The 18381-nt window shown below is 43.3% G+C and overlaps 1 protein-coding gene and 1 non-coding gene across 3 annotated transcripts; both read right to left on the minus strand.

Moving 5' to 3' along the window:
* Positions 1–1215: 1215 nt before the first annotated feature.
* Positions 1216–9267, minus strand: Maged2 (MAGE family member D2). Of its 2 annotated transcripts, none has more exons than XM_046452651.2 (13): positions 9158–9267; positions 7592–7665; positions 6758–7252; positions 6087–6395; positions 5903–5966; positions 5593–5672; positions 5016–5110; positions 4113–4192; positions 3977–4019; positions 3617–3679; positions 2367–2481; positions 1534–1976; positions 1216–1351 (listed from the first exon to the last, which is right to left on the minus strand). In XM_046452651.2, the coding sequence occupies exons 2-12, from the start codon at positions 7634–7636 to the stop codon at positions 1542–1544; spliced, it is 1824 nt and encodes a 607-aa protein (XP_046308607.1). In that variant the 5' UTR covers positions 7637–7665; positions 9158–9267; the 3' UTR covers positions 1216–1351; positions 1534–1541. The 2 variants fall into 2 exon arrangements, with proteins under 2 accessions (XP_046308607.1, XP_046308606.1); XM_046452650.2 differs by lacking the exon at positions 9158–9267 and adding an exon at positions 8532–8661.
* On the minus strand, positions 2658–2785 carry LOC124098069 (small nucleolar RNA SNORA11). Its single transcript, XR_006853463.1, has one exon. It is a non-coding gene; the product is annotated as a small nucleolar RNA SNORA11 (small nucleolar RNA).
* Positions 9268–18381: the final 9114 nt, after the last annotated feature.

Raw genomic sequence — 18381 nt, forward strand, 5'->3', positions numbered from 1 at the left:
GCTTGAGGTCCCTGTCCCTTTGTTGGCAGTATAGGAGAGGACTTTGGTACCTGACTCATACTGTCCCCCTTTACCTCAACTCCTGCTACAGTCCAGGTGCTTTGACTATCCACATGGATATCCCAGCCAATACTCTGGCCTCTCAAGCTATTGACACCTCACCTGTAAGGAACCATCATCTTCTCTCCCCTTCAACCACTCATTTCTTGGACATCACCATTACCAGAGCTCTCTCTGCTATCCTCTTAAATACAATCATCCCCCTAACTATTCCCCCAGTATAACCTTCCAGTTCCCTTCATCACTCCTCCCCAGATAACCTGGATCACTGTTAGATATACAGCAGCTACTCAGGATGTTTACTAAACATTATGCCCCCATTCATGGACTTCATTGAGTCTCCTATCCATAGATCCCCATGTTGTCTCCCAATCAATTTCATACTCTTATCCTTCTTCTCCAAGCCTGCATAGGTCCCATGGTCCACCTTTTCCACACTCTACATCTGTACTGCTTGTCAGGCAGGGACACAGTAGGAAAGATCTTGACCCATATTGACTGTCCTTGGGTCTAGATTCACTCATTCCTTATCCCAAATCCAAACAGAACCCAAATCTTGAAAGAAATCAATCTTGTTCTTGGCTCATATAGCCCTAATACTGAGCACCTTGCCATATTCTTCCAAAATTCATGGTTTAATTTCTTTTTGGGGCCTATTTCTTGACATCAGTCCCCTGAGTCCTGTCTGGACAGTGTATTCTCCAAGAGATTCCCACAACCCATTCTCTCACCTCAGGGACTAGCCTGCATGAGTCAATGTTCAACTTTTCCCTTTCCATTGGTTCCTGCCCTGTTAAGTCACTTTTTCCTTCCCCAAGAAAATGGCCCCTTGTTCTGGTATCTCTCTTTAGCTACCTACTTCTCCTTCTGATTTCATCCAAATTTCTGAAAAGGAGAGTCCATACATATGTTCAGTCTCCTACACTTCTGCTTTCTGATCCGGACTTGCCCACCTCACACCTCTTCTTCAAGAAAGTGTCTTCTGTGTCTATAATCCCCATGACTCCCTCCCCTGCTGAACTTCTCCCAGGAAGATGTGCTAAACTTGCTCCCTAAAACTAACACTGTCACCTCAAACTACACATAGATTGAAACAGAAACTTTTCCAATTTCTTTCAATATGTGACAGCCCACCAAAAAAAATAATGCAACCAATTCAGAAATAGCAAATAGATTTAATGCAGAGTATCAACGTCTGTTGATTGATAGTGGCTGCCTAGAGTGCTGTTTTGAGTAGATTTCTGAGGGTGCACCCTGGCTTGAAGAGAAAGACTGCTGGGATTAGCAATATCTGCAAACACAAGTAAAAGAAAATTAAAAATTCAATTAATATTCACCAATCAGGAAGAAATAAAATGCCCAAAGCAGTGTCTTTTACACACTCTCTGTATCATTCTCAAAACCAGGCTTCATTCAGCTCCTCATCCCATTCCCATGAGCCCCAGCTTCTACCACCAAAATTATGACAGATACCTGAAATCTCACTTGTAGGAGAAACCACAGGCACCAGAACTGCTACTGGTACTGGCACCAGCTCCACCAAGGCCAGCAAAGAGCCCAAATGTGAGAGTGGCGGTCAGGCTCGCACTGGCACTGAAGCCACCACTGGCACTGGCACTGGCACCAGCACCGGTACCGGTACTGGTACTGGCAGCAGCACTAGCACCACCACTCTCTTGGGCTTTGGCTTTAGCTTCAGCTCCTGCCTGGATCCGGGCTTTGGCCCAGGGTCCAATATCAGCTTCATCCCAGTTGCAGGGCCCAGCAGCATTCTCAGAGCCAAGCCCAATGCCCATTCGGGCTCTAATCTCAGCCCTCGCCTTGGCTTCAGCTGCAGCCTCAGCTGCAGCCTTCAAATCTGCTTCCATTGCCTCACGGTACTGAGCTGCCCATTCCTTGGGATCCTTCTTTTGTACCTGAAATGGAAATAACAACCATCAGAAGGATCATAATCAGAGGATGAAGTACATACTATTTGCTAGGCACCATTTTACATGCTATATGTAATAGCAATCATACAGTAAGTTCTAATAGTAATTCTGCACCTACTATACTATTCCATCCCTGCACTAACACTTTCTAGCTCCATAACTGGAACATATCACCTACCAACCTTTATGGACCTGTTTTCTCACATGCAGTAAGATAATACCATGTCAGTTGTAAGTGCCTGCCACCATGTTTGAAAACTAAGAAGAGACTTCAGAATGTTTAGATATGACTACAGGCTGTTCTGCACACAGCGTGTCCCAGCCAGGGGCACCCCACACTCTTGATGTGCTAAGCTCAAGCAGCTCTCCAATTACCTTGCAGGCAAATTTCAGGACTTTCATCTTGCTGGTCTCATAGTAGGAGCGCAGGCCCCAAAAGAACTCATACTCAGGGGGATTGCTATTGGGGACTCTGGCATAGTCCAGGTACCTTGAAAAGAGAGGTTTAAAGTCTTTATTTCCAGGGCCACCCAAGGCCAACCCATGCATGGACTAGACAGGCTCTAGGTGATCACCTCCCAAACTAAATACTGCAGCTTTCCCCTTAGTATTGAGCTCTGTCTCACTGGGTCCTTTCTGAAAGTCACATGGAGGTATAGAGGGTACACATGTAGGGCATTTGTTCATAGGGAAGCCACAATTTTTGTGCCCCTTGTCACAATAACCCCATATTCCTGTTGGGTGTGTTGTAAACAGAGAAGCATTCTTCAGGCCCCCTGCTCTGAGCACACCCCACCACAAGGGTTCTGAAGCCTGGCTAAGCCCCTGGAAAGATCTATTATAGAAAATGACTAGAAAGATGATAAGGGAAGAAACAGTCAACCAAGAGCAACCTGCTCTTTATATTACCAATTGTGTGGTGTGTGTGTGTGTGTGTGTGTGTGTGATTATCTGTGTGAGTCATCACAAGTTCTCCAAAGAACAATGATAGGGTGGCTCTTGGTCAAAAAGTCAAGAGGGTTGGACTCCAGGCCCCAAAGAGACTTTTACTAGCTGTTGGATATTCAAATGTCCCCTCTCAGAACCTTAAGTCCCTGAAACACAAAAGGGGATGGAAAGACATTCTGCAGGGTAGTTATGAAAATGAAATCAATTGTACAAGTCATGTCACCAGCATGGTAAAACTGGCTACATGAAGTTTTTATACTGAGGCATTTCTTTATGGAAATTAATTTCTATGAGGTTTTTCTTAGCACAATAAAATGAACCAAGGAATTAGAGTCAAGATCCAACACAACTCTTCCATTTGATACCTATGTAACCCTGTGCAAATGACTTCACCTCTCTGAGCCTCAGTTTCCATGATATGTACAATGCTGGTAATGACAAACTCTCCCTTCCTCTCAAGGCACATAAGAGTCCACATAATAGAGCAGGAAATATACACTACACTTGTTCCCTATCAATGCCCCCCAAATAACCTACCAGCTGCACACATACATGCATTCACCACATACACACATGTGCACACATGCATATAGGAATTCACTTATGATGCCTTCACTGCTCAGTTCTGACACAGGTGAAATGCATGGAACACACCAACACTAGCCAAAGATACTTACTTCTGCTTCACAAACTCATCAGTAATGAGCTTCTTCACATCCCCAAAGAGTGAGTGATGTATCCTAAGAGCAGAAGAAAGACAAATAAACAAACAAATCAATGCCACAAGAACAGTAGCACTTCCCAGACATGGGCAGAGGCATTTCCAAGATGGAAAACAAGTTTCAGCACAGGAGGAAGCTCTATAGAAGCTCAAGAGACAGTGAGAGAGGGAACAGAGTTCAAGAGCATTTGCCCATCCACCCAGCCCAGCACCCCCCGCCTGCTCCACCAGACCACCAGGCTGATGCAATCCTGGGACCGTCCTCTCTTGCCAAAGGACAACACGGACAGCAAGCGTTGAGAGAGCCCAATCATACCCAGGGCGCAGCCCCAACTTGCGTAGCACCTCCCAGATGACAGCTGCAAGGGGAGGCAAGAGGGGATAGGGACAGAAAATGAACACATGGAATTCAGAGCACAGCCACCCATTAGGTTACATGCCCATCCACTCACCCTCACTGGACCTATTTCCATTCATGAAGATGATGCTAAGAAGCACCATGAGGAGACCCAGCTTGGGTGAGTCCTTGGTCCTAAGGGAATAATAAGACAGAGAAACTTTATGTCCATGAGCCATGTGCAAGACACACTGGCCAGCTCACTAGGCTAGCCTCTCTTAGATTCCTTTGATATGTGAGAATTCTGTCCAGTCTGTTTTCAGCTCTATATGACCCTATGCAAGTCACTCAGACACATGAGCCATGGTGTCCCATTCAGTAAAATGGGAAAATCATATCCTATCTCTATCCCATGTTGCCAAGAAGATGGAAGAATACCTGTCACAAGTTGACCAGGTAACAACACAAGTACCCAGTCAATGTGAGTCCTTTCTTCTCCCAGAGCCCTCAGACCTGAGAGAATTCTAGGCAAAGTCCCCAGTGACGAAACTCCCCATGACCTTGGGCAAGTTTCCAGGTTCCTCCAGGCTTCAATCTCCCTATCCATAGTAAGCACTATGCACAGATGTATGCACAGCATATCCAAACCTTTCTTGCCATTGGAGCATCATGATCTGCTCACACCAGGAAGCCCTCCCATGAGAACCACTCTGCCAAGGCCAGGCCAGGCATTCAATAGGAAAAAATCAGGCCACAATAGGCCTGGGAAGCTTCTGAGGAGACGACTAACCTAACAGCAGGAATGTCCCATCCTAGGCTCTTATGCTCTTCAGTCAATCATAATCAGGTACTACTACTGTATGCAGGACTCTAACCATGAGTGGGAGCTGGGGCAGGGGCTTTTTAGGTCTTGTCTTTCCTGACCCTCTAAGAGGACATGGGGAGAGAAGGCAAGGAAAGGGTAGTACCATGTATGAAAGTAGAAGCCCCCTCTAACCCCATCCCTTTTCCAGCTTACGTTCCCAGTATTCCTGCATCTGTGGGTTCTAAGGTGCTGAGAAGAATGTACAAGTGGTCATTCTTATCAATTTCCTTCAACTGAATCCCAAATACCTGTGGATGGGAGAAAAACTTGTGAGATCACAAAATTCAGCTTCCCAAACATCCTGAAGCTAACCGTGTACCTAAGGGTTTTGAATGTGTGAAAAATCAGTGAGATACTGCTCACAAAGCACACAGCTAAGTGCCAGGCACAAGTAAACAAGCAATAAATGTACTATTGTCATTATCTTTGTGATTAGTGGGAATCTAGGGAAACAGGAGAGTATGTAAAATATACAAAAGTACACATCCAGCGGAAGACAAAAGCCAGGACTAAGTTGGGTGGATTGGATCTTGGCTGTGCTTACACCACTGACTTGCTGTATGACCCATGGCTGATTTATGCCCCTCCTTAGGCTGCTGTCTGACCATCTTCCCAGTGATGGGGATCTATTAGTGCATCTCTGTGGTTTCTCCCCCAGAAGAGACATTGTATACCTTTGTTCTATTCAAGGTTTCCCCAGTCTACCCATCCCCCAGGGCTGCCCCTTCACCTTCTCCAATGAATAGCCTGCTCGTTCAATGATTTCAGGGTACACATCAGTATATTCTTTGATGATGTCCTTCAGCATGTCTGCAATGGGAGAGTGTTGCCAGAACCTGGGCTAAAGAGATGTCCCATGCCCAAGCTACTGACCCTTTGCCAACCATGCCATGGGTGGCTTAACCAGGTTCTAGCACTGCCAAATTAGAACTTTGGGAGGAAAGAGGTAAGAGTGTAAGAGTGAGGGGTGCTCCCAGCCCACAGAGAGAGGGCAATTGAGGGCAGAGCTTAGGGAAGGGTTAAGGTTAGTAAGACTCTACCTGAGCGTTTGATGGGAATCTTTGTCTGGTCTTTAGATAATAGGTACTTCACCAAATCATTTGCCTGGAAGAGGAAGGAAAGAGGAAAAGAGCAATATAAGTCTGCAGAAAACCTGAGAGGTTAGCAGAAAAGGGTTCAACCAAGGCAGTGGAAAAAGCAGGATAGAAAGGATAAAGTTCTCACCCTCCCTTGCAAAAGGGCAACATCACGAGGTGGTGGTGCTTCAGGCTCCTGGGATGACTGGAGTTTGGCAGCTCTACGCCGGGCCTTGCCCCTGCGGGCTTTAGGTGACCTCAGTGAGAGCAATGCTCTCCGGGCCCAAGCAGCCAACCGAGTTCTTGATGCCCTACGGGCCCAAAAGGCTATGGGACCCCTTGAGGCCCTGCGGGCCATTGAGGCCATTAGGGCCTTTGAGACCCTTCGACCACCTGTGGTTCCAGAAGCCTGACTTTGATCACTGTTGCCATCCTCTTCCCCATCCAGATGTTTCACCTGCATCAATAGAAAGGAAACTCAACATCACTAGGTAAAGCAGGTCCTTTCTTTACACCTTATCTCTTTCAGGAAGCACCCCCTAATCCTGCCCCAGTAGTAACAGCCTAATTCACTGGATACTGGCCTTGCTGATTGCTGGGTTTGTTTTTCTGACTTCCAGTTGGGAGTTTCATCCCCACAGCAGACCAGGAACAACCCAAGGGTAGGGCCTGAATCTTTTCCTCTTTCTATGTGCCCCACTGGCTCTGTGTATACCACCCTGGACTCAGCGTCCTCTATAAAACTGAGACTATGAGAATTACAAACCAAGTGAGAAAAAAGGAATGGAAAAGCAAGGGTGATGATTGCAGAAGTCTTACCTTTCGGGCTTTCTTGGCCTTGACCTTGGGTCGAGTATCCTGATTCTCCTGAGCCTGGGCAGCTGCACCCTCAGGCTCAGGTTCATCTGCTGGAGCCTGAGAGGTAGTAGTCTCAGTCTCCAGAGCCTTTGTATTGACCTTTGTATCAGCTACACAGCTGGCCTTTTTGGTCTCAGTGGCAGGTACTGTCACAGCCTGCAGGTCAGCATTCTGTGTCTTGGTGTCAGCTGCTGGACTCTTCTTTTCAGCTGCCAGAACCTGAGCATCAGTCAGCTTGGTGGTAGTAGGTGAGGCCTTGGTGGTAGCTGACTCCTGAGCCTTTGAGGCCTTTGAGATCTCTGTAGCCTTTGAGACCTCTGTAGCCTTTGAGACCCCTGAGGCTTTTGAGACCTTTGCAGCCTCTGAGCCCTTTGGTGTCTCTGAGACCTCCAAGTTCTGGGTCACTGTTAACAGGGTCTGCATTGTCGAGCTACTGTTCTTTTCTGAGGCTTTTGCCTGCAAGGGGAAACAGGGAAGCTCACTGACCTTCTCCCCACACCCAAGCAGGCAAATGGCTCCAAAATTCCAAGGCCACACTTCTCTGATCTGTTCTGACTCCGACTTGCAGTGTGTTCTGACCACCTCAGCCTCCCCTTCCTCTGAGCAAGAATTTATGACAGAAGAGGGGCCCACCCACCCTCTCCCTTCCTCCCTTCCTCCCTCCTGAGGGAACCCAGGCAAGGAAGTGGGTGGAGATGGACAAGTGGGATGGGAAGGGAAGTGCCAAGGGATTTAGAGCAGCAACAGGGGCTGGAGAGGAAAAGCAGCTGCATAGAAGACAGAAAGAGGCCTTACCTGGAAGCGAGCTGGACCCGCACCACTCTTGCTTGTGTCAGACATGTCTCAAGTTGGCCTGGCAAGAGCTGAGCCTGAAGGGGAAAAGGCCTGGGTCAAGTGGTGAGCCCAATGCACGTTGTCTCCCGTTTGGCTTAGAGGTTGATCCTCACCTTTTCTAGGGCCCCAATCCCAAACCCCTCCCCCACCCCCAACGACTCTGTTCTCAGATACAGAAATCCAAAGACTAGGTCTCAATTCTCTGCAGCCGCACCCTCCCCTTCTCCAGGAAGATGTGCCAGCGCGGCAGCTCTGAGGACCCCGCCCCTTTTCCCAATGCACCCCCCAGCCGCAGGTCGACAGTGCGCATGCGCGTCTGCTGCAGGGCCCATCTCAGCCCCGCCTGCTTTCCCAGCACAAGCCCTTTCTTTGATGTCCACCGTGCACATGCGCAGTCGGCAGCTGGCCCGTCTTGGTGCTGGCCTTTCTCACACGCCCCTTTCTAGTGATACACGACGCGCATGCGCAATAGTTAAGCTCTCAGTCCAGCACCCAGCCCTAATACACGCCTCTCTCCAGGTCCGCAGTGCTGTTCGGTCCCGCCCCCTCCCCAACAACCCTCTCTCCCAAATTGTCGCAGCTTCTGGTGGTCCCCGCCCCTCCCCTAATCACACCCGCCCCACCAAGTCCACAGTGCCTTCTGGTCCCGCCCTTTTTCCTAACACGCCCCCCTTCAAACAGGGGCAAAACACATCTAGGTTCCGCCCCTTTCCTATTACACCCCCTCCTCAAATTTAACTAGTGATTCTATCTTGGTCCCGGCCAAACTGGGTCCAGTCCCTCCCTTTCCAGCCGGATGGATCCGGTATGATCCGGTCCTTAAGGCAGGTTTTCTCCAGATCCCAGAGGGTGGGGCCGACCCCTAGCGGGCTCTCATCCAAAACCGGGCCCCACTGCTCACCTCGTCCAACTACAATTCCCGAGTGCGTCCACTCTCTCCAAGCCCCTCCGAAACTCGGAGACTGCCCTCCCCACTCCAGGCCGGAAGTGGTCCCGCCCCTTTCCGCCTCCCTAGGGGGCCTCCGTCCCAGCCTGTCTGCCCCTCCCCCGCTCCCTGCTCCTCATTCCTTATCCCCCTCCCTATTCCCTCTGCCTTGCTCCCTATTCTCTATTCCCCCATCGCATTTCCTATTTTCTGCACAGAATTCCCTATCCCCGTTCCTTACATCCTCCTCTGTGTTAACTATACACACCCTCCCCCAGTACTCTTTAACCCCTCTCTGCATCCCCTACTCTCTTCTATGAATCTCCACTCCCCCTCAGTATTCCCTTCACCCTTGTATTCCTTGTCCTCTACCCAACATGCTCCGTTAGCCGTTTTTCTCCGTTCCTCCGCTAGTCTCTGTTCCCCAGTCCATATACAGTCTACTACTTTATCAGTCGTCCTTATTGCCTTCAGCCCACTTCGGGTCATCTCTGCTCCAGCTGCAGTGGTGCAACAAGAATTGCCCACCTGCCTGTCTGTAGGTCAGAGGTGTTGGAATCACTGTCTGGCCGCCCGAAAACTCCAATCTCGACGCCACTCACCTTGTCCTCCAGCGAGTCTGGGATGCGTCTGCCCTCTCTCAGTCCCTCTCCGAAGTCTCAGGCTCCTAGACTAGAGCTGCAGACAGCCCAGCCCAGCCCAGCCCCTTTCCGCAGCCCCCTGCCACCCCCCCTCGCCTTCCTCGGGGGTGGGGCAATGGGGCCCCGCTCAGGGCTGTCTGACGCCAAAGCCCATGTTTATGCCACTGTACCAGGCTCGGTCTGAAGCCCTTCCAACCCAAACCACCCCCTGAAAGCGAGTCATTCATTGAATTTATTTATTTTTATATCTTTATTTTTTCTTATTACAAAGGTAATGTGTTGATGTTGTCAGAATTTGAATAATGCAAAAATATGTAACAGACCAAAGAAAAGCTAACCTTAACTCATTTCCCCAAAATACTACTATTAACATTTTGATACTCATTCATCTAGATTTTTTCCCATTGATTTACTAATTATTTGGGTTTTCTCACCATACATGGTACACTATACTAACTCTTCTGTGACCTGTTTTTCTCTCCAGTTACATGTTTAAACCTCTTTCCCTTAGTGCACATTTTTTTTAACAGCTGCATAATCTTTCCTTGTATAGATGTCCCATAACTTATTTAGCCAGTCCAGCATGCAGGGACATTCTGATTGTTTCCTCTTATCCCCTCACTGTTGCATACATTGCAACAGGATACATCCCAAGATCATTTTTTTGTTAATGCAATTACTATATAACTCAAATGACACAAAGTGTCAACTTATTTCAAAAAGTGCACCGAATAACGTTTCCACTAACAATGTCTCTTGTGTCATGTTATAAGTATTTTTCATGTTACTTATGATATACAAAAGGGTTTGCTATACAAAATGTTTAATTATTATGTAGTTAAATACATCCCTTTTTCCTTTATCAAGACTGGATTCTACTTTTTTGCTTTTTACTTAATTAATTTTTTCTAGTGCATTATAATTATACACAGTATTTGGATTCATTGTGACATATTCATATGTGCACATAACATAATTTGGTGAGTTTTATTCCCCATTGCCTCCCCATTGCCTCCCCTCCTTCTTCCCCTATCTTTTTCCTCTACTGGTCGCTCTTCTATTTTCATGAGATTACTACCACTTATTTCCTCCTTTTTTCTTTCTAGCTTCCACATATGATCCTTGACTTTCTGAGTCTGGCTTATTCCTCCTAACATTATGCTCCTAAATTCCGTCCATTTTCCTGCAAATGAAGCAATTCTCCTCTTTATGACTGTATAAAGTTCCTCTGTGTATATCTACCACATATTCTTTACCCATTTGTCTGTTGACAGGCACCCAGGCTGATTCAATAACTTGGTTATTGTGAATTTTGCTGTTATAAACATGGGTATGCGTGTATTGCTATAATATACTGACTTTAATTCTTTTGGGTAAACACGGAGGAGTGGTATAAGCAGGGTCATATGGAGGTTCCATTTGGATGCTGCTTCTTGCTGAAAGATGCTTTCACCACTTCTATTTATAACAATCCCTGTTTGTTTCAAGCACTTTTATGGCTCTATTGTTTAAATTTAAATGTCTGATCATTCCAAAGTTTGTTTTGTATAAGGATTCAGCTTGGTTATTTTCCAAAATCATAGTGTCTTACCCCTATGCCATATGCAAACTAAATAATCTTTTACCTCATTTGAAATGGCACCTCAATCACACAATAAATTAACATAAGCAATGGGGTCTATTAGAATAAATTAAGATATAAAAATTGTGGCACGTAGATAAAATCTTCATTGTTTACAAAGTATATTAATACAGACCTGGAAAACTAAAAAGTGTCAACTAAAAACTTGTTAAATACCATAGTTAACTTAGCACAGTGGTTAGCTGCAGAAATAACATTCAATACATTTCCTGTATCTAAATTTGATTCAAATGATTACAAGTGTTTTGGTTCATGAGAACACCTTTACCTTTAAAAAGCAAATAAAATGTCATGAATCCCTTTGTTTTATAAATAATTCATATTTCTCTCCTCTCTCTCTCTCTCTCTCTCTCTCTCTCTCTCTCTCTCACACACACACACACACACAAATTTCCCCATGTATTCAAGGTGGGTTTCCATTCTCCTGTTTCCTCTTTTTCTCTGAATTTCTATTTCCTTCAAGTTTGTGATATCATCTCACCACTTTCTTGCCTCCCAGGTTCTTGCCCCTATCCATGCTTGATATAGCCCCTCATTTTCTTCCAATTCTGGCACCCCAATTACCTATCCCTTCCAAATTATGACAAGTCATGAATGCCAAGATGAAGACTGAGTCTTAATCCTGAGAATACTGAGGGATTATTGAAGGACTCAGGGGGTGGATAAAACAGATTTGTGTTGCAAGAAAGAACGTCCTAGCTGCTATATGGAGTATGTCTCGTGGAGAAGGGGAGAGTATGACACAGATAGATATCCGGGTAAGCAATGATTGTGGGTTTTCCCATGGTGGTAGCAATGGAGGTAAGTAGGAGTGATTGAATTCAGTAGATAGTAAAGAAATGAAAAATAGGATTTTTGTGAGTAGTAATTGGATTGTGTAGAGAGGGGTTAGTAGGAAGGGCATGTTAGAGGAAACTTGTGAGGACCTGATTTAAGAGATTGTGTGGATGGTGACCACTTTCACTGAGCTATGGAATAGTGAAGAAGGGACAGGTTTGAGGAAAACTGAACATTTTGAGGCACTTGTGAAACATACAAATGGAAATTATCTACAAGCAGTTGAATGTACATGTCTGGAGCTCAGGAAAAAGGTCTGGGCGGAAGTTCTATATCTAGGAGTCATCAGTATATAAATGGTTCTTGAATTCGTGGGAAAGGGCAAGAGCATTCAGGAAGAATGTATTATGCTAAAAGAGGCATGGACCTAAGAAAGAGCCCTGGAGACCGGCAGCATTTATGGTATAGGTGGAAGAAAAAGATCCCATGAAAGAGGCTGATAAGAAGTGCCCAAAGATATTAGGAGGAACAAAAAAAACAGAAGAAAATAGTGCCAAAAAACCAAGGAAGTTAATGTTTTTTAAAGGAGAGAGAGGGGTCAATAGTGTTTAATGCTGCTAAGATGTAAAGAAAAGTGAGGCCTGAAAATATGTAGGAATTTTGACAATTTGGTGGGGTCTCTGGTAACCTTAGAAGGAATATGTTCAGGGCAGATATTTGTGGTTTGATTGCCAATTACTTACACTGGTATCCATTCTCATCTCCCTCATTAGTAATAGAACATCTCAGTTTTAGATGGATACATAATTCCCCTGGGAATGAAGGCCATGAGGACTGGAGTCACACTCTAGGATGGAGCAGTAAAGTGAAAAGAACCTGGATCCCTAACAATTTTATGGATCCACTACAGACTGTATGCCTTTGGCTTCCTTTTAATGAGTTAAATAAATGAATGTCTTATCTAAGCCATTGCTGTTTTGGAGTCTATCCCATAGTGGTTTCCTAATTGCAGTGAGTTGAGATGTGAGTGGCAGGTAAGGTATTCATGACAATGAGTAGTTTTTTAAAAAAATCTTTTTATTAATTTACTTTTATGTTGTGCTGAGAGTCAAACCCAGTTGCTCACACGTGTGAGGCAGTTGCTCCACCACTGATCTACAGCCCCAGCCCAATGAGTAGTTCTTTTTTTTTTAATTTCTAAATTTAGACAAATCACTTTTTTTTAAAGAGAGAGAGAGAGAGAGAGAGAGAGAGAGAGATAATTTTTTAATATTTATTTTTTAGTTATCGGCGGACACAACATATTTGTTTGTATGTGGTGCTGAGGATCGAACCCGGGCCGCACGCATGCCAGGCGAGCGCGCTACCGCTTGAGCCACATCCCCAGCCCATGAGTAGTTTTTTAAGAAATACCTGAGCCTGCTTTCAAGGCTTTCCCAAAATCTAGCTCTCACAATTTTTTTAGCCTTTTTTCTGTTGTTTTTTTTTTTTTCTGAGAACTATATACAGTTGCCTAGATTCCACCTAAACAGAATATTTCACCATTACCAGATGTGCCCTGCCTTCTCTTGCCTAGAAGTTTTAGATCATGTGAATTCTTCTCCATAAAACACCCTCGGTTACATCTACTACTCTGTTAGATCTACCCTCTGTTACAGCTTCCAACATTTTTAAGCCTTTAGGATCCTGGAGTAATAGAGTTAGAAACTTCAGGAGATTCAAGAGAGTGAAGCAAAATCTCAGTATCAGTTAATCAGAAAGACAACTCCCAAAGATTTTTGAAACCTTAACTTCCCCAGTCCCATCTCAGTTCTATCACCTTCATAATACTGTAAAATTCCTTGAGATCTGGAGATTGGAGGACAGAAGGCAACCTTATCAGGAGAGAAAAGACAAATATGTTCATAATCTTCATCCTTTTATCCCGGAGTTTTCTTCCCATCTTCTTCCCATCTTCTCATGAACTCTTAGAATCTTTTGCCTATCAGTGTTCACCCATAAACATTGAAGTACCTAGGACACTAGGTCTTGGGCCTATTTTCCGCATCCATAGATTGGCAAGAAAAAAACTGAGATTATATGGATTCTACATATCATTTAAATAGAAAGATGAAAAGATGAGTTATCATCCCCATTTAGGAGATAAGAAAAAGTAGGTAAAAGATTGCTTAGTGCATAATGTCAGGATGAATCTTTTCTAATCCCAGAGCATTCAAGACTCCCAACTCCTGAATATCAAATGAGAAGCCCAGTATATCCTTAACACCAGTACTGTCCTAAGCAAAATTCCTTTCTCCCAAGCTACAGAATCAGTATCTCTGAATTTTGGAAAATTCAGAGGTAATGCTGGCAGAGGGTGACAAAGATTTCCTTCCAATGATTCCTATTATTTCTTTAATCATCTAAGCTGTACAGCACAGCAAATTTAAATTTAAATTGGACATAATACTTTCTTATTCTTTACAGCCTGGTTGCCAATCCCGATTCCTGTGAGCCCTATCTGTCCTCCAACATACTGACAGCTCCACTGCTTTCCATTTCCAGGCTCCTAAGTCCTCTCTTTGATCTGCTGTTGGAATCTTTTTTTACCCTTTTATATATGTAAGGCAATTTAACTCACTTTGTGTCACTCTAAACCCTGAGGGCCATATATCTACAACAACACAACTATATTTTGTTAAAAAAACAGGAAATTCCCTGTAGATAAGAAAATCCACTACTTACTTTTGGATTAACACTGCTTCTCCCCTGCTTTTTGTACATAGATTCCTGTCTCAGAACAAGGCTGTGAGGCAAGATTGACCCATTCAACAGAAAAGGAGGACCAACTACATATTAGGTGTCTCTTCAGAGGTGGCCATTGCTTATAAAAGACTTACATTTCTGCTGTATGAACACCAGCCTCATTTTACAGAGGACAACATTAGGGAATAAAAAGAGTAAATTGTCCCAAGGAAAGCAACTATTGAGTGGCATAGAAAGGACTTGAACCCAGATCACTGGGATGCAAAATACCGTACCCTTAGCCTCTACATTAGGCTAGTTCCAGAATATTCCTTCCAACTCTTTTATTTGGATGTAGTTTGTCCCCCAAGGGTTCATGTGCCGAAGACTTGGGCCTCAGAGTGATGATGGTGAGGTAGTGGAACCTTTAAGAGGTGAGGCCTAGTGGAAGTTGATTGGGTCATTTAGAGGCACCACTCTTAAAAGGGGTTAATGTAGCTCTCATGAGGCCCTGGTAAGTTTCTGCAAGAATGGGTTAGCTTTGCCCCTGAATTTCTCTGGCTTCCTGTCTTGCCATATGATCTCTGCTTCTTGCATGTTCTCCCACCAAGATGTCTTCTGCACCATGTTTTCATGCATTCAAGGGGGCTCTCACCAGATGAGAAACAGATGGGGCCACCTGATCTTGGACTTTCAGCCTCCAAAACTGAACTAAATAAGTCTCTTTTCTTTATAAAGTACTCAGCCTTGTGTATTTTGTCATAGAAATAGAAAACAAGGTAATACACCAACCCTCTTCATAAACATGTTAGACATATTACATATGATTTTCATCTATGGAAGCAAGTCTAACTGGATGACCATATGCTTATGTGGATATTGTCATAAAGTTCAATAGGGTATATAATTATTTCATTTGTGTGATCAACATAAGGTTTTTAACATTTGATTTTTATTAAATTCATGAGTTTACATGGCAACAAATCAAACAATACAGAAAAGCATGTGATGAAAATAGTCCCCTGCCTTGACTATCCCCATCTCCATTCTATCCCTTCAAACCATTTTTTTAAAGATTTTTTGGCTTTAGTTTTCCCAGTGGTTCCCTTCACAACTCTATAGATAATATGTATGCAGTGTTTCTTGGTTTATAAAATTTAGACAATATCCTATCCACTTCCAAAAATACCAATGAGAATTTTATGTACACTGCCCCCTCACTTTTACTTCTAAACCCCTGCAATGGTTAGCATCAATATTCCTTTTTGTTATTGGTTAATTTTGTATCTTGAAAAAAAATACTCAGACCCTCATTTCTTATTCTATCCATTTTTGAAAGTTGTTTTTAACTGCCCACTTTTGAGGCAAGGATACTAGGGACACTTACCTCCTCCTGCTCATTCAAAGTCCTTCACTATCAGTTTTATCTTTGCTTTTGCATTATCCGGATTATTAATATTTACATTCTGTTCTGTAGCCACACTAGGTCTTCCTCTAATGATTGACTCAAAAAATCTGAAAAACCAACAAACAACATTTACATTATCATGGCTATGTAAATATTTTTCAAAGTCCAGCCAAGTAGTGAGCCACGAATACACTTCCTTCTGTACAAGCCCAATGTCACAATCTCTGGGCCTGTCAAAGGAGAATGTTTCTAGCAACAAACAAGGTCAAATGGAGTTTCTTTTAACTGCATATAGTCATATTCTATTTTGTTTTACATTTCAACCACGAATTTCTTGCATAATTATACACACAGAGTTTATAATAACTTTTTCCTTGAGTTGCATTGCTTTTATTATATTCACTCACTCAACAAATATTTATTGAGTGTTCACTATGTTCCAGGCATTGTTCTGGGAGCTGAAGCTACAGCAGTGAAGAAGTAAGAAATTCACTGAGCTAATTCTAGTGAGGGAAAGAGAAAAACTATTCAGATAAATATGTAAAACACATAAAATTAAAATGTAAGATAAGTGTTATGGAGAAAAATAAAGCAAGGTAAAAGGGATGGAGAATGCCAGTGAAGGTAGGAGGTTACTTCAGTTCTCAATAAGGTGGTCAGAGAATGACTCATTGAAAAGGTAGCATGTGAGCAAAGACTTGCATGAGGTGAGAGAGCTAGCCAAGTGAATACAGGGGAAAGAATATTCCAAGCAGAAAGAACAACTAGTGCAAAGGCCCTGGGGCAGGATCGTGCATGGCATTTTCCCCCATGCCTGGCATTTTTGAAGAATATAAAAGCCAAAGTTGTTACAGTGGTAGAGAAAGGAAGGGAGGAAACTAATAGGAAATGAGGTCATATAGGTAATAAGGGCTCACCTCGCCAATCCCTCTCACATAGGGCTGTGTAAACCATGGTGATATCCACCAGAAGGTTTTGGACAAAGGAGAGAGGATCCAACTTGAGTTTTTAAAGGATCTGAAAATATACTAAAGGGTGATGGGGCAGAAGAGGGGATGACAAAGGACCAGTGTGGGGACTGCTGCAGCAACTGTTTGAGTTGGATCCAGTATTTCCTGGATTCAATGTTCTGGGAGCCTGCTCTGCAGATCTTTCTTTAGCTGTAGGAAATTGACTTCTTTTTTTTTATAACTTAAAATTTTTATTTTATTTATAACATTATATGAATTTTATTACCTTCATATGTTAATGTATCTGCTTTTTCTTATTTATTTATTTATTTATATATTTTTTAATTTTTTATTGTTGGTTGTTCAAAACATTACATAGTTCTTGATATATCATTTCACACTTTGATTCAAGTGGGTTATGAACTCCCATTTTTACCCCGTATACAAATTGCAGAATCACATCAGTTACACATCCATTGATTTACATATTGCAATACTAGTGGGAAATTGACTTCTAATATGCCTTTTTTAAAGTTTTATTCATGGTTTCTGTTCTTTTGACCTGGAACTTCTATTATGTAAATGCTGAACCTGCTAGATTGATCTATATCTCTTAACATTTTCTCTCATATTTTCTGTTTCTTTGATTTTTTTACCTTACATTCTGGAATATTTCATCCATGTTACTTTCCAGTGTGTCTGTTGCTTTTTTTTATTTTAACAACTTGTTTTCAATTTCTGAGGAGTCTTTCTTTTCTCTGATTGGTCCTGTTTTGTGGCATCTAGTTCTTGTTTTATGCGTGTCTAAAATCTCACTGAGGAACATTACCATTTTTCCCTGAAGTTCTCTTTTGTTTCCCAAGTTCTCAAATTGCTCTAGGATCAGTTGTTCTATTTATTTTAGTATTTTGCTCTTGTGCTACAGACTTCCTTAATTTGCCTCTGAATCCTTGGTTATCTATTCATCTTCAAGAGAAAGTGACTGGATAGTTGATGTAACTTTTCTGTTGCTGTATAAAGAAAGTTGTTCTGTAGCTAGGACTTTCCCTCTGAAGAAATTCCAACAGGAAACTTTGTGTGGACTTAGGGAAGGTGGCAACTGACAAGCTTTGGGACCCCCAAATGTCAGAATAAGAGGTTTTTGTTATTCAATGTCAAATTCTATAGGGAAAATCTGAGTGTCCAGGGGAAGTTAGTCATCAGAGATTTTGACCTTAAGGTAAGTGCTGGAAGCTTGTGTAAACTATACGAGTAGAAAGGAGAGAGGTAAGGGTTCTGATGAATGCTGATGGCCCCCATGCAGACCTCTAAGTACTTTCCAGTTTCTCAGCCTCACTTTTCACCCAGCCCTCCATAGGACCTGCAAACACTGAGTCCAGAGCACCTCAACTTGGTGTCTCCCAACTCATTCAGCCACTGGAGGGACAAGAAGCTACCCATACTTTTGATGTTTGCCCTCATCCTGGCAGCTATTTACTGAACACCTACCTTATGCTGAGCATTCCAAAAGTACAAATTCACTTAATCTCACAACAACATTATGAAGTAGGTGCTATTATTATTTCATTTTGCAGATATGGAAACTAAGGCTACAAAGAGGTTAGTTGACTTGCCCATTATTACACAGTCAGTAGCTGGCAGAACTGAGATTCAAACTCAAATGATCTGAGTCCAGAGCCTATAT

This window comes from Marmota monax, unplaced genomic scaffold (genome assembly GCF_021218885.2).
Source record: "Marmota monax isolate L192 unplaced genomic scaffold, Marmota_monax_Labrador192_F-V1.1 WCK01_AAM20220418_F8-fsc00223, whole genome shotgun sequence".
Taxonomy (NCBI): Eukaryota; Metazoa; Chordata; class Mammalia; order Rodentia; family Sciuridae; genus Marmota; species Marmota monax.